At 41.6% G+C, this 17,239-nt stretch overlaps 1 protein-coding gene across 1 annotated transcript; it reads right to left on the bottom strand.

The window, feature by feature from the left end:
* Positions 1-388: 388 nt before the first annotated feature.
* On the bottom strand, positions 389-17,173 carry LOC308313690 (uncharacterized protein). Its single transcript, XM_080760964.1, has 9 exons — positions 16,998-17,173; positions 16,676-16,753; positions 16,050-16,126; positions 13,302-13,419; positions 10,011-10,210; positions 7,632-7,910; positions 6,271-6,462; positions 5,011-5,277; positions 389-2,482 (listed from the first exon to the last, which is right to left on the bottom strand). The coding sequence occupies exons 1-9, from the start codon at positions 17,102-17,104 to the stop codon at positions 2,445-2,447; spliced, it is 1,356 nt and encodes a 451-aa protein (XP_080617090.1). The 5' UTR covers positions 17,105-17,173; the 3' UTR covers positions 389-2,444.
* Between the last annotated feature and the right edge of the window lie 66 nt (positions 17,174-17,239).

Below are 17,239 nucleotides of genomic sequence, written 5' to 3'. Positions count from 1 at the left end.
TGCACATGCTCAATCCACCCATTTAAACTATCTCTCTCTCTCTCTCTCTCACACACACACACACACACACACACACACATATGGAAAAAAAACTAATTAGAAGGTAGCAATCATGACAGCCAACATATTCTCTCCATTTTTCTTATTGCATAGAATTGCAGTGGCTGTGTAGTGCCATCTAGTGGTTATAAGAAATTACTTCCTCACACACAAACAAATCAGAGTCTGTTATAATTTTTATCCCAGATTAAAGCTGCACTAACTTTCCTGTTTAGGTGAGACATGACCTTTGGCACAAATCTAAAAGTATCAATAGAAAAGCAGGCAAAATACAATCCAAAATGTATAATTAGTCATATTGTATTAATATACTACCATACAGATTGGACAGAATTACATGTTATTCATTTAAGGACTACATAGTTCCTCAGCTTGTCGTCATCTCCTCATCAGACCAATATTCACTCAAGTTAGTAAAATGCAAAATAAAATTAAGCTGCACACAAATATCAGGTCAGTACACACTAAATCAACATAATTCAGAGCTTTATTGAATTTCTTGATATAATGGTCAAAGATAAATTATACAACAGGTCAAAGAATTCAGCTTCTGTTGTCCCAGAACACAGCAAACTCGGTGGCTAGGCTAGCTCGTTTCTTAGGACATTTGTGGTCGTAGTGGCTACATCTGTCATTACAAAATGTTTTTCCAGCAATTTTCTTAGTTTTAAGGGTAACTGTTGTATAATTGCAATATTACACGAGAGGGGGTGGTTTAACGTCATTAATGCACGCCTGCGATGCTGCAGGAACTCGTTCCGAAAGCAACGCAGGCGTGCATTTTGACGTTAAACCACCCCCTCTCGTGTAATATTGCTTAAGTAAATCTCTCCTATAAGACCAAAACAAAGCTCACCAGGACAAAAAAAAAAACCAACAATAAAAAGCTTAGGAATTAAGCAAAGAAATGAATGAAATGAATGCTACTTTTAGAACTTCAACACTGATCTAAGCATATAAAATTAAAATATGAAGACAATTCCACTGCCATATTTGGGAAACGGATTGTATATACAATGAAAACAAATAAAAACAATAAGGACAGTCATTTAAGGTGCCGGCAAGTATAAAAGAAAAAGAGTAAAAAAACAAAAACAATGTTTGAGATATTGTTTTCGCTGGTGTGTAGTCTGTGTGGGATGATTACATTTCAACGATAAGCCTACAAATCACACATCTGTTCACCAATAACGACAGCAAATTATGATAATTTGAGTCCTTCCTTTTTGTGACGTTTGTGAGCCTTTACAACAAATGACACCCAACTCACTGGTAACACTGGTTAGTCATTTCAAATGAGACAATGACATTTGGTAAAGTAATATACACAGAAATGTCACATTATAAACCCTTTTATATGGATTTCTTTAAGAAAAACGTATTCAATAAAATAAAAAGTAGGTGAAGTATATACGAACATTTCAGCTTTTAGAGCACTAGAATTATTGCATCCCTCTTCCCCATCTAGGAGTAATGCCAATCACGTGCTTTCTTCAAACTCCTACATAAGAAACACTAACAGGAAATGATTTCAGGAAAAAATAGGGTGGCAAACCATTAAGGGCGTGTTTCAGGTGAAGCACATAAAAAACAAGGAACATTTAGCTGCCTTCCCCTGGTTACATTTAGAAAACAGGATCTCCATTAGAAATTGACTGATGCGTTACCAAAGCCTGAACTTTAACCCGTTCAGGACGTGAACACCTTTTGGTGTTTTAACTTTAGCCATTGAAAAATAGCAGATCTGCTATTTTAGAAAAATCTTGAAAATATGGCGCATATCTTTGAATATATATTCTATCAGAGCGACCGTTTTAACTCAAAGCTTTTCTTCTGGTCCGTGGTCTGGTCCCTAGAACAACATATTTTCAGTTGGCGGACCGCAGACAAGTTCAGATAATTATGGGGGTCCTTGTCATGAAAAAGGTTGAGCACCACTGACATAGAAACATAGGTTTTTCAGAAAACTGAGGCATCTTTTTTTAGAATCAGCCTCAGGTCTAAATGGGTTAAAAAAAAAGGTTTCCATGTCCGAGTGTCCATTTAATCCCTGTTGTAGCAACTTGCTGTACAATGTTTAACTGTTTTATCGCCTAGAATGACATGCTCAAAATAGGGACGGCAGGTTTAAAGTGGTTCAGACGAGTACTGATGGTGGAGGGACTTGGAATAGGATCTGATCTGCCATCATCTTCCACCCCAGCCTATAGATTAAATAAATGCAGGTGCAGAGGGGTCTTTCTTTGCAGTATGGTGAAATTATATAGAATTAAAAATAAATGCCGGCACTGGCAGTCTATTCAATCTTCTTAGGTTTCACAGTCATGTATGGGCTATCTTGTTTGGTTGGGGTGTGTGTGTGTGTGGGGGGGTATTTCAATCACTTAACGTCGTGGTCCATTGGGTCGCGGAGGGGGGCCACCTGATTAAAGGAAGACAAAGACAGAATAAAAATAGTACAACAGCGTTCAATGATTGTAATTTCTTATCTCAGCATTCAAACTAGATTTGGTGTCCAAAATGCGGAAGTGCAAACGAGCACTCAATGTTAAAGCCCAGATGCACAGGGTTTCCTCATGATAAATCCACGGGTCCGCCTGCAGTCCCCTCTCTTACCACTAGGGCCGAGCGCTTCAACGTTGGAGAGCCTCTCTGGGGGCTTGGTGCCAATTCTCCATATTCAGACCGCAGCCATCTTGCCAGCCAGCAATGTGATACCTAGGTGACACTTCCCATAGAGAGCCCATTCATCCAAACAGAAAAGTCCTCTCTAATTATATTAAACAACGTCAAAATCACCAACATTGCAGCTGTAAAGAAAGCTTGAATTATCCTCTTTCAATCTGTAAAGTTTTTGTTTAATAAAAACCCACCATAGACATTTTATGAGCTACTTCAAGAAATTCCTTGCAGATGATTATTTTCTAAGTATCAGAGTATGGAAGCGCTCGTTATCAGTAAAGCAACCTCCTTCTGCCTCCTGCATTATGTGCACATTCAAAACAGGTGATACGCATGGGCCGTTGAGTGATAGTCAACGAGCACTCCCAAACTCCAGCACTTCAAAAAAATCATCTGCAAGATATTTCTTGACAGGAAGTAGCTCATAAAATGTCTACAGTGGATTCTTATGAAACAAACACTTTACAGATTGAAAGAGGACAATTCAAGCTTTCCCTACAGCTGCAATGTTGGTGATTTTGATTGTTTAATATAATTAGAGAGGACTTTTCTGTTTGGATGAATGGGCTGTCTATGGAAAGTGTCACCTTGCTGGCAAGATGGCTGCGGTCTGAATATGGAGAATAGACCTCTAAGCCTCTCCCCATGGGTTGGACACTTTCCAGCTGGGCTCATTCGTTGCAATGTAAATATCATGGACTGTTAAATACTGGTTCATTTTTGGAAACAGACCTTCAAAATACGGCCCGCAGCCGGGCCGTATGACATTTTTACTTTTTTAAGTGGTGCAACCACTTCTACATCCAGCTTTGTCCGTGTACCTGTGTGTGTGTGTGTGTGTGTGTGTGTGTGTGTGTGTGTGTGTGTGTGTGTGTGTGTGTGTGTGTGTGTGTATATGAGCACGAGTATGTTACATATTTATAGCAGTAGGGGGAGCCAGAAACAGAGAGAGGGGTAGTGCTGTGTCTCTAATGAGAGAGAGAGAGAGAGAGAGAGAGAGAGAGAGGGAGGGGAGTTGCACCACTTGGTTCACACAGGTGTGATTTTTTTTAATATATATTTTTTTATCCTGTGATTTTGTAACCCATTTTTCACCCGTGTGTCAATTATCTAATGTGATCCTGGGCTCTACACACCCTCCGCCAACCTGGGGAGACCAACGGACTTCAACTCATGCTTCCTTCATGCCTGAGTGTCCAAGTTGCTCCTTTACACCTGACAGGGGCGTGGAAGGAAGTAAGGAACATGTTATTCCAACCAGTTCCTTTCCCCTCCATCAGGCTTTTTAACCTGGGCATTTCACAGAATATAATTTTTCAGTGTTCCTTCTTCCTTCTTCCTTGTATTATTATTTTTACGTTGCTCCTCTGGTTACATTTGGCAATGTGACATATGGCTGAAAAAAGTCTGAGAGACACTTTTTGTTCACAGCACACACCCGACAAAAGACCATTGATATGAAATATTGATGACGATATGATGAGTTCAATAGAATAGTTTAAATGCAATGCACATGTATGTGACTTTGTTATAGACTAGTCCGATGCTACATTATGTGACTTTGTTATAGACTAGTAGGTCACTACATTATGTCAGGAGATATAGTAAGGTTGGCCCTTGGGTGTTTTAATATTTTCTAATATTGCCCCCTTTGAAAAAAGTTTGGACACCCCTGGTCTAACCCATGTTATGCTTAGCTGTGATTGGACCATAGCAGTTTGGGGAGGGGCTTAGCAAAGTTCTATTGCCTAAAATGTAATCCTGGGCGCTACACTCCCTCTGCCAACCTGGGGAGAGCCCCGAACTGAGCTCATGCTTCCTTCAATGCATGAAGAGTGAGCAGGCCGCTTCTTATCACCACAGGGTGAGTTTCTCCAGTAGGACGTAGCGCGTGGAAGGAACACGTTATTCCAACCAGTTCCCCTCCATCAGGTGCCCTGGCTGACCAGGGGGAGGCAGTATAGAGTATTAAAGACCAGGATTACTTCATGTTTTTTGTGAGGGTACCCTAGGGGACACGGGGAGAACATGCAAACTCCACACAGAAAGGCCCTTTCACCAACCCCACCTAGGGTATGGGCACTGCTGACACGGAGGAGAGAACACGCACCCTAACGCCCACAGCGTCCCCAGTGGGAATCGAACACGAGACATTCTAGCTGTGGAGGCAACAATGCTACAAACTACGCCACCATGTCCCGGTGGCGCAGTTGGTAGCACTGTTGCCTCCATAGCTGCTGTGTTGTGAAATGATCTCGGGCCACTCACCTGGATTAGCCAGCAGAGGAGCGTGGGGTCGAAGACTCTTCAAAGAGGGAGGAGGGCCTCTGATCCCGTGAGGAGCCCGAGGGCCCGGGTGGTACGGCGGAACGTGGTGGGACGGGGGACCACGTGGCCCCGGGGCACCGTAGGGGTTGTGTGAAGGCGGAGGGCCACGGGGAGCAGAGGGGCCTTGCTGAGCCGGGGGCCCGTGAGGGGGACCAGAGGCTCGGTGCAAGGACAGCAGTGGAGGTGGTTTTGTTTTAGGGTAGGAGCCTAGAGAGAGAGGGGGGGGGGGGGGGGGGAAGAGAGAGAGAGAGAGAGAAACAGACATCGCTTTTCAAAAAACAACATAGCTGCATGGACCATTAGAGATGAGAAATGTCCTGATGATCTGTAGCTGCTAAACTGGTATCCATTTGGTGGGGGGGGTGGGGGGAGAACACAGACCAGTAGCGGCTAAAGAGGCATCTGTTGGGGTGAGACCCTCTTTTCACTGCGTTCGACCCAGGCTATTGTACCCATTAAAACACATTCCCTTCTGTTACACTAGGTGGGAGTGCCACTAGGGAGCCAGTGCCAGTCAAATGTGCGAAATACCAAAGAAGAAGAGATCCTGGGCAACCAAGGAAGCTTTCAGAAGGAATGGCCATGGTCACGTGACTGGGCTGCGCCATGACACTTTCATGGATGTTTTCATAGGAGCCAAAACTCACACCGGAAGTTCAATGAATACATGGCAGTGAATGGAGCCGGCTGGACCAGCTCATAAACATTATTTCTGAATAATTGAGACCTGTCGTCATATAATCGGTTCAGGAATATAAAAGAAGACATATCACAGGTTGTTTTCTAATCACGTACCGGTACTTTTCGGTCAGTATTTAGAAGGCGTTTTCAGAATTGTCCCAGGCCAAAATGTGTTAATTGTTGACTGCATTTCTTTTAAAGATTATTTTTTAATCAAAGGAAATGGGAAAGATTGTTGAACATTATTCATATATTAATGCAGGGCGCAGGGTTTGTTTTCCAACCAAATTGTAACACGCTACACTCTATATTTTAAGTGTGATGTCTGTTAAGGTAAGTGGTTCCATTTATTCTAACTGACCGTCAATTTGTGAATTGTCATGCATTTGTGAATGCTGTATGGTGAAGCTCAACATGTCAGTCTTCTTTTTATAAAGAAATATTCCATAACATTTATCATAAACATGGAAGTGGGTTCCTCTATTTGAGGGAAAAAAAGAACAATGTATGATGTCTGACCTGACGAACCCAAGAGGGGAGTGGGCTGAGATGGGGAGTGATCCCCCAAAGCCTCGGCTAGCAAGCCCCCAGATCCACCTCCGGACTGGAGCTGACTCAGCTGAGGGGGGCCTGGCGGTGTGGGCAGGAGGGGAGGAGGCTTCCCCAGGCCTGGAGGTAACATGTTCCCCCTCGCCCCCTCAGCAGTGGAGGCTAAGTGGAAGGAGGGAGGAAGCAGAGCTGAGAGTCAGAAGGGGAGAGATTTATCAGAGGTTTTTGATTGAATATTTTATTAGGCAACATAAATGCAAACGGCACAATGTACAGTCAGGCATTTTTGTCCAAAAAAGGATTTCACCGAAGAAAGACATTGTGGCCTTGTTTCCATTCGGGTCCTATCCACTCACACATGACATGAATAATAAGTTAACACAGTAACAGTAAGTGATACTGAACAATAATAATTTAAAGCAACAATACATTTCCTCCAAACATGAAATATACAGTATGCACAGGTTGGGGCCGAAGGTTAATCGGAAGGGGATTATTCGCACAAAGAGGCTGGTGAGATCACCTCCTCTCCCTTTGACCTGCTGACGGGTGAACTTTTAGGCCAGTCTTGAAGGAAGCCAGTGATTTGTTTGTTTTGAGCGATGAGGGGAGGGCATTCCACACCTGGGTAGCAGTGCTTTGGAAGGTGAATTTGCCCATATTCGTTTTATAAATGGTTGGCACCAGATCGTTGTTCACGCGAAAGCATCAGCAGAGGGATAAAAGAGGAAAATCTCAGTTCGTGTTTATTTTGATTGATGCTCAGGCCCAAGGTCAACTCAACATTTTAAATCACAAAATGCCAAATATCGTGTATGCAACATCCAATCATCCACAAATTGGAATTCTATGTTAGGGGAGGTTATGGAGCGCACCTCCATAAGCAGTGAAGAAGTTAATTCTATGTTAGGGGAGGCTATAGAGCGCACCTCCATAAGCAGTGAAGAAGTTCATTCTATGTTAGGGGAGGCTATAGAGCGCACCTCCATAAGCAGTGAAGAAGTGAAAGCTACTTCTGACCGGCGGCATGGCATTGGTTCGACCTCCCGTTAGTTCGACCATTACTAACCCTAACCTAAAAATAACCGCAAGCACGGGAGCAGCGCATGTTCTCCAACCTTAATGCGGGGCAGTCCCCCTTCTGACCATAGGCTTGCCAAACCTTTAACTGTACAGTGTAGAAACGATTTCCGTGGAGCACCTCTTCTGGTTGCAGTTAAAGTAGGTTTTCATCGGTTGGCCCTTACAATGTGTGCATTTATGTATGCATGTATGCATTGCGCAAGACGAGAGAGAATGCTTGGGAGAAATAACGATGATCGTGGTGCCACCTTGTGCATGATCCTGTCGGGAACGCAGATAGTCGGCGATGGTTCCCAGCTCCTCTGGATACATGTGCACTCCTTCTGCCAACAGCAGGAGGAGCTGGCGTGTTTCTGAGGGCACCACGTGACGCTCAACCTTCTCACGCTCCAGGAAGTCGTCCACCAGCTCCGATGACCGCGCTGCAATGTCCGCGGGGTCACTGGGAGCGTTCTCCTTGACGCGGCCACGGCCGTACTCAGCTGTGACGAAATCCATGGCTTGGTCCTTGGGCATGTTGCGGTGGACTGGGAGCAGAGTGGTAATGTTAGGATGATGAAATGTTTGTGGTTCAAGGGGACAAATAAAAGCGCACAAAATAACGTCACATTTGTGTCACATTGTATTATTTGGAGATGGCATTTGTTTAAAGGACTTTGCAGTGATGATGAACTGGTGTTTGTAAATTGGTAATGGCATTGTAGAGTATTGCATTTGTAAAGTGTTTTCTTTCGTTGCGATTGATGAACTGGTATTTGTAATAAAATATTTTGTGGGCATGGTATATGGTGTATTACTTTATTATTATTAGTGTGATGTTGTGTGATGTAGTGCAAATTATTTTGCAGTCACATTTTCATGTTTTTGAGTGGTGCAACCAGTCCTATAGACAGCTTTGTGTGACCCTGGGCCTAACACACACACACACACACACACACACACACACACACACTAACTGTATACATGATGATTTTGGGTGTGACAGTACGGTACAGGGACCCCCACACGGTAACTGTCATTACTCAACCATTTCGGATGTGGGGCGGCTGCCGGAACCGGGCCAGCCCCCTGGGTGCGTTCCTGTGGGTCTGGAACTCACGGGGACCCCCACACGGAGTTGCACCACTCACTTCACACGGGTGTGATTTTTTTAACTCATTTACTGCCAAGAATATTTCACCAAAATATTTTTACTCACCTTAGACAATGTCTTTGTACATTTGTACAGTAATGTCATGTTATGTTTATTTTTATACCATGTACATTTGGATGAAAGTTTTTGGTGAAAAACATTTTAAATGTATTGTTAATGTATTGTACATTTATTCATTTATATTTTACGTTGTGTGTAACCACACCAAATTCAAGTGGTATATAAAGTGATGAACATAAAGGATTATTCACATTAAAAACAGCATGGGCATATTATTGAATCTTGGGCATAATTCATTGGGGAAATAATTTAGAGCGACTGATTAATTTCCACATGCAAAATTATTTGGTTTGGGAAATGAGCGCAATGCCATTAGAAAGCAGTTCATTAAGGCTATACAAGATTTTATCTGTTGAACGTAACTCCTCTTAAGTTAACAATATCTGATTTGACAGTGATACGCAAATGTGTGCATTTCTTTTAAATCTATTTTTTTATTCAAAGGAAATGGGAAAGATTGCTGAACATTAATCATATATGTTGGTGCAGGTTTTGCGCCCACGTCAGCGATTGTTCTTGTTTTCTTCGGATCCAAATCCACCCAAATTGTAGCACGCTACAATCAATTAAAAAGGTCAACTTTAGTTTTTTTTTTCAACCAAGGTTCATGTTTAGAGAAAGTAAAAGATGAGTAATTGTTTTTAATTTGCTGCTTTCTTTCGTTTAGCGACTTTAGCTATTTTTGACAGAGAGGTTCGAACATGGTCCTAAATTGGTAATTTTTTTTACAAAAGATTTATTTTTGTATTATTTACTATATTCCTGCTAGACCACAAGAAATCATAACTGGCCACAAAAGATCAGAGGATCTATTGAATGTAACAAATGACATATTGAGCCGACGACACACAGTATGGCATTCCCCGCCTCTACCTTCACATTCAGTAGATCCTGTGATCTTTTGTGGCCAGATGCAATTTCCTGGAGTAGGACTATAGTAAATATTAATAAAGAAATCACTGTAAAACTTTCTAAAAAAGGACGTATTTAGCCCCATGTTCAAATGCCCCCGTCCGTCAGAAATATCTTAACTCGCTAAAATGAAAGAAAGCAGCAAATGAAAAAAATATATACAACTTTTACTTTGTCAAAGAACCTAAAACTTGGTTTAAGTATGATGTCTGTTAATTTGTCAATTTGTGAATTGTCATGTTTATCATTTGTGTGAGGACCACAATGGAAATAAGTTCTGGACATTTTATTTTATCCTCAAACTGTATGATTTGTAATCTGTGATTACTTCCTTCCAAATAGACCAAACTAAAATACATTAGTGTGAATAGAGATCGTTTCAGAAAATGTGACCAGTATTTTTATTTCATTATATTTGTAGTACGTTTGCTTTCAGTTTTTAAGAGCCAAGTCATGGAAGAATAGGGGTTTTGTTATTTGAGGGGGGAGAGAGGGGACTTACTTTTGAGGGATTCTGAGAATATGATAACAGTGCAGGAGGACAGAGATACATTTGTCTGCTCGACCAGAATACAAAACGGGGAGCCGTCTGCTCGGACGTCCTGCAGGGCCCGCGTCAGGCCCGACTCCGCCTGAAGGTAGAGCATTTCCACAGACAGGCCGCGCTCCTGCAAACACAGCCCTAGCGATTTGGGGTAATCCCTTTGAGAGGAAGAAAAACACTTTGTTAAACTTACTTGGCATAGAACTTGATGAGTAACTGGACCGTTTGTTGCATGTCTTTCACTGTGAGTTGGTTCACCGTCGTCTTCATGAATTCCCAAAGAACTCAAGAGATTTATATTGTGTGTGGTAGATTCTGTCATATATACAGTATGATGATGACACCAGCAGACCAGTCTGGTTTTCATATCAATTATGGGGGTTTATGCTGCGAGATGTACTGTATTTAGACAGAACCTTTTCTGAAACAGGAAAGGAAGTCAAGATATGCTTTGAAAATATTTTGTGTTGCCAGGAAAAATGACATGCCTTAACACTTAGCATAGCACATTACCCACTAGCATTTATTAAAAATTAGGATCTAATTCACGCCAGCATTTTTGCCAGTTGAGCTCTTATTTTGAAAAGCCACATTTCCAGACTTCCGGAAGTGAGCTTAACCTAGTAAGTTGAACAAGTCCAGGAGGACGACTGTTGTTTACAAGATGGGTTGATGCCGGGGCTCCGGAGGAGTCCCCATCGTCGGCTCTGTGCCATCAAAGAAACCAAAAATGCGATCTGGGACAAGGAATAGGAGATACAGGCGATTGAAAGAAAACAGATAGAATGGATTATTATGGTGCCGATGATCCAAGATGGGCGACCCAGTCTTGTGACAACAGCTAGCTACCCGATGCTAACATAAGTAGCATTATGGCTTGATTGATCGAATGCACTATAAAAGCGCAATTGCCATTGATCTATGGCAATGGCGTTAAGCGTAGAATCAAAGAATAGGCTTCAATTGACCTAGATCTATGGCAATGGTGCGGAACCTGTTAATTATCAGACAGGATATGTTTTTCTCCACAACTTTTATCATTTTACACAACTTTTCAAGGCATCAAAAATGTTTCTTGTTTTTGTATTCAATTATCTAGTTTTCCAGCGGGTGGGAACTGGGAACCATGTTATTAGATCTAATTATCCTACATTACTGAAGGGGGAAAAAAGCATCACTGCTACAATTATTCATCCCAGTGTTGCTGTGGTGAAGTCATTGTCATTCCAATGACATAACATAAGACTTTACTATGGCTCTCTCTTCCTTCTATGACAAATAATATTTGCATCTGAATATGACCAGTAATGAAATGTAAGATATTATAGAGTTTAAAAATATTTCAATTATAGCACACTTGCAAGGAAAATTACATTTCCCTTTGTGTAACTCGGCTTATAGGAGTTTGTCATGACATTGGGAACCATTAGTAATCTTTGCAGTAAAGTTAAATCAAGGTGTCATTAACTTGAGTAACCATACGTCTATTAAACAGTGACAACGTCAGTGAGGGAATGTTTTGATACAGTCCTGAACATTACCACACTAAAACATGAATAAACTAAACCGTACAGTTCCACATTCAACAATGTTAACACATTAATATTTTTGAAGTCTTGTCGATTTTCACACCAGTCATAATGTGGAGGAAAGTTAGTGTAGAGGTAAAGGCAGTGGGGGGAGTATGCATTTCCCCACTCCATAGTTAGATATACAAAATCTAGTTCACCCAGTCAATAACTTCATTGACAAAATGCTTATCAACTCTTAAATGTCGCACAAACTGGGAGCTTTTATTTTGTATGATTAATTTGCATTTATTTTAACTGTCTTGAGTACAAACATACACACAGACAGAATGCCAATAATATGCAATTCTTTTTTTAAACCATTTTCGAATAAAAGCATAAACCTGTTAGATGTTAAATATTAGATTTTCGGATCATTATGTATTACTCCTGGTGTGTTAGACACGCTATTCTGACTGGACATAAAACAGATTTTCTATCTATACGATAGGTATTGTTTGTGCACATACATTATTTCTACCAGCAGTTGGGGGTGAAAATAAACTGTGAAAAGAGGCTTTGTGGAAATCTGACAGGTGAAATTTTAAAAGAGGAAATCTTTGTAATGTTGTAATGTTTATGAAAAGGTAGTAAGGTACACAATATTTATTGAATTGGGACGATAAAGTTTATATGATTACTAGGGGTGCTCAGATCAGGTTTGGGGTCCGATCCCAATCACTAATGTTTAGCCTCACATTCAGCAGTTACCGATCTTGGGCATTTATTTTAATTTTAAAACGGCACCTGTGTATGTGTGAAGGGGAGGGGCATGTTGCAAATGTTGAGTTTCAGCCTTTCTCAAACTTAAGCTGTATTTGAAAAATCTTGCCCAACAAGTTGTCGTGACTGAAGATGATGATTGTGTTACCATAGCTACCTCTTTGTATAATCTTGTGGCCAAGTGCAAAGAATGTGCTATGTTTCAGTTCGTATGAGTTCAGTGGAGCCGTTATGGTAGGTTGTGTTCTGTATAGGTTTCTTAGTTGTTATGTTGGTTGTTCTTGATGTTGTGTTGTTGTTTTTAGAGGACCACAATGAAAATACAACTTAGAGCATTATTGTGTTTTTATCCTCTGTGATATTGTGTGCTGATGTGCCCTTGCTTTTTATTAACTAGATAAATTAAATCAGTCAATCAGGTCATTGTGACAAAGAATCATATTCTTTTTCAAAGAAAAAAAAAAACATTTGCGGTCTTGGCAATTCATATTAAAAGTGATTGACGGAGAGATCCAACTACTGCATTAAATAAACATTACACTAGCAAGAAGAAAAACATGGAGGGAACATGAGTGTGCCATGTTATGCATTACGGTTGCCTAGTACTAACTAGTATGTGGCAGACGTCAGTGGTGTGACCTATTGTTCATGTCAACAGGGAGGGCATATCATACCAGGACTATCTGAACACAAAACTCGTTTGGAAACATAAAACCCTTGCCTAAAGTTCTGTATGTGAGCCGGTAATCTATGAGAACAATAGTTTCTAATTTCCACAAGTTACCTAAAAAAATGCCCCTGTTCACATAACCAATCTCTGATCCGTCCTAAGCCACAGTAAAAATACCAAACCAACCAAGTACAAAATGTTCATGGCTGTTCCAAAGAAATGGAAAAATGTGGATCAAGCATCACTCCATGTGGTGCAAACTGGCAGCTGACAATCCAAAGTACTTACGTGCTCCCGCTGGAGACAGAAAGCACCACGCAGTCCGCTGGCTTCCTCTGCTCCTGCACCTGCCTGTAGAACTTCTGGTACAGGGACACGCGCTGTGATAACGACTTCATTTCAACCTCTGGAACAAAGCACATTGGGGAGCACACATTAGTAAGTACACTACAAACAGCCCTAACATTTAAGCAACTTGCACGCCGCTGCCCTCAAGTAAACAGACAGGCCTCTGTTGAGAACTGGCTGAGTGACAATATATGCAATTTCGTTTTCAAGTTTGAATAGCATAGCAAAACAGAAGCACCCCGGAGCTGTAGTGGAGATTTTAGATACATTGGCCCTCATTTATCAAAGTGGTGAAGCCCAAAAAAACTGCCGTACGGCGAGATCACCACAAATATCGGCAAGATTATCTGGCCTAATGGTGGCATAAAGTGAGAACAGGATAATGAATGTGAAATAACTGAACACTATCTTTGCCTAGAACTATTAGGGGAAATAACCTCTCTTATACCAAGTGTAAGAGAAGGACCCTGTTGGTTCCTTCAATTTACCAGTGCTCCATAGAGAAGAAAGGCAGTCAACTGAAATGATCAATAAAGCAGTCAACAGAAATGATCAATAAAGACACACAGCCTGGTGGGCGAAAGAAGCACTATTACTCTGTTCCAAGACACAGAACAAAATTCACAGTACGTTAGATTTTTATTTTAAATGAGAGATCCGGGCTGATCAATTCCATGTGAGGTCAAAAGATGTTGGCATAATAAAGGCTGTGCCCTCTTTTTACACTTTGAGTGCCGCCCCGGATGTCCCATTTTTTACCTGTTGTGATTTGGTCTGATCCAGTAGCACCTTTTACAATTTTAACTTTACAGAGTTGTGCGTCTCCGGCAGTGTTGCATTGGTCATTGCACGCAGTACCACGCCGTCCCTCCGAGGACTTTTCAGGAGCACGCACAAACACGCATCAATCACCAAACCAATCACTAATTTCGCACTTCAAAAACGTTTACAAAGGCTTCAGTGTCACACCAGCATGCAGATCTATGGCATCAGTTGTGACATATTTCAGAGCATACCTATTTACACGCACCTCGACAGTGGGTGCAGGGCCAATAAGGCAAATTATGGAAGGAGGTTCATTCTTTTGACCTGACGAAGATCTGACAAGATCGAAACGTTGTCGATTCAATAAAGTAATTCTTTACCAAAAGAATGGTGTGCCCTACCTCCTTCCATCAGTTGTGACATATGACATATCTTTGAATAGGAAATGAGCATAGATGCATATAAATAGCCCATTGTGTGACCCGTCACCTGTAATGTAGGTGTTCAGCGACGTGCGTGTGCTGTGTTTAAAATAGCGTGGTACCATAGATAAAAATCGGCACTGGTCTCCGGTGAGCACCTGGTTGTCTCATTCTCTATGCATTCGCAGTATGTTATTCTTGTTTTTGGACAGACCTGATATTGTGCTATTTATAGTAACCCCAAATTTTTTTCCAAAACCAGATCTGGCACAGAGACACGCCAAGCCACAGAGATACTATAAAGTTTGGCTGTTACTTGAAGTTACAAAGAAGTTTGTTGTGATAAAGTATAGTCCTAAGCCACAGTAAAATACCAAACAAAATGTTCATGGCTGTTCCAAAGAAATGGAAAAATGTGGATCTGTCACAGAGACACGCCAAGCCACAGAGATACTAAACAAGTGTTTGGCTGTTACTTGAACAAATTAGTTTGTTGTGATAAATCAATGTACTCCCTGGCAACAGGTTCAATTGTACGTGGTGAACACCTTCATTCATTGTGTCCTTTAGAAATTAATGCAGAAACGACTGTTTGAACCACTGATTTGTATGCTATTACAGTACTACTAGTGCAAGATAATATCTTAGAAATACCAGAACAGGGCTGTCTTCATTCAAGGTCACTGTAGCTCGAATTCTAATACCCCTGAGAGGTTCTGCATTATTGACACCATCGCAGTGTCATGCATCCGATTTTGTACTGTACAATGAATGTACATGACGACACAGGTAGGCGACGGGTGTGTCCAAATGTATTGTTTGCTAATGTTTTTTGTAACAGACTCGGTCTTGCCAGGATGTTTAACTGACATACAGCATTGTCTGAGGATTACGGTGCATTTAACAATGTACAGCCTGTAGCCCAACAACATGTTAAGGCATTACAGTATATTTTGGATTGAAAAGGATTCATTTCCCCAACCGTCCTTCCTCTTCGATGTCTCTCTTTTGACTGTCTAGACAGGCACGCCCCAAAGTTTATAGTGCAGCCACACCCGGCAACCGGCGAAAACTATAGAGTTCTCAACAGGCCCGAAACTTAAGGCCCGGCCCTACCGGGGCCCTCATCAAACCCTGTACACTCAAGACACTGCCCCTGCTGCCACCCTTAGATCTCCATATATGGAGCTAACCTGTTCTGACATTCCATATGTTGATCTGACCTCATCAAACCCTGTAGACTCAAGATATACAGTACTCCATATATGGTCAGTACAGAATTCATTCCATATGTTGTCGTGCACACGACCTCAGGGAGTCTTACTGGTTAGTTTAACCTCAATTTCAATGAGGGTACTACTACTGTACCAAAATAGGCACTTCAGAATAATCCTTCATAAGGCTGATTGGCTCAGTTGGACAGCAATAAATGAACCTAACCTTAATACGAAATTCAATCATCAGACTACTATCAATAGAGATTTTTTTTTAATAAACTCACCATTTTGTTGATGTTGGTAACCCTCATACTGCATGTTACCAGAATAGTCATGTTGTTGTGAGTCCACCTCTTCATAACTGAAATGGCAGAAAAATAACGGCATATTTAGATTTTCCATTGTGTTTCCTAGAAAGTGTGTTTGTGTGTGTCCAATCCCCATAATGACAAGGTTTAAGCTTCAAATAGCCGATGTATGCAGGTTTAAAGTTCTCATGCGGCCTGCATAGTCGCTTCCAGAATCCAGGTGGCCCCCAGCTAAATAGAGAGTTGGTAACCAAATGGACCCATCTTTAACTCTTGAGTGTAAATTGAGACCAAATGGGTCAATGTTGTTTTATTTGACAATCTCAAGAGTTACATTATGGTTAGAAATCTGCATTGCTTTAATTCACAAGGAGTCTACACAATTAGAGAATGTAGAATTGTTATTTTGATCAACGTTTGCCTGTAACATATGGTACCAATATGGAATTGTGGACTAAATCTTATCCAACGACAACCAAAACATATTCTCTAGTTTTGTGTCCGAGGGATGAGCAAATGGTGGCCCGTGACTTAAGAGCCGAATAAACAAGGGACCTTCACATGAAAAGGGTTGAAAACCACTATTGAATATGAAAAAGTACCTCTCTTGTGTGTTGTCTCGTTCCTCTGGTTTTGGGTAGGGAGCTGGTCTCCTGAACGCCCGGTGGGGCTGGGGGCCGCTGCACAAAAACAACACACATCACATCAGCGCTATTGTGTATAGCTTTTAGACCCTTTCCACAAGATTCGTTGCCGAATGGTTAATACAACACACAATGCAATTAATAAATATAGATATACACTGTGTACTGTTATTATATTCATCCACACGATGCTGCTGGACCGGTGGCTAACGTTAGCATTATGTCCACCATGCTAAAACCCCCGGCCTTTAATTCAAGGAAAGCCCTCCGTTTTCTTTACCTTCCATTCGGGTTGGACGGAGGCCGCCTGCCGCCACCGGACGACTTTGCCCAAGACGCCATCAGACTTGTTGGTAAACCAACTTCAGAGGAAATCCACTCGTTCATTCAACAGAGAATTCCTGCTGGGGGTTTGCCTTCTGTGTTTTGAATCTCACTGTGTAGAAACTGTCTGCTTCAGTCAGTAACCAGCCCCTACAGGCACTGTCCAAGCGGTGTTGCCAGATTCTGCGACAGGTCTAC

This window comes from Protomyctophum bolini (assembly GCF_963924005.1).
Source record: "Protomyctophum bolini genome assembly, chromosome: 4".
Taxonomy (NCBI): domain Eukaryota; kingdom Metazoa; phylum Chordata; class Actinopteri; order Myctophiformes; family Myctophidae; genus Protomyctophum; species Protomyctophum bolini.
The sequence above is the reverse complement of the archived record's forward strand: the minus strand, read 5'-3'. Positions and strand labels throughout refer to the sequence as shown.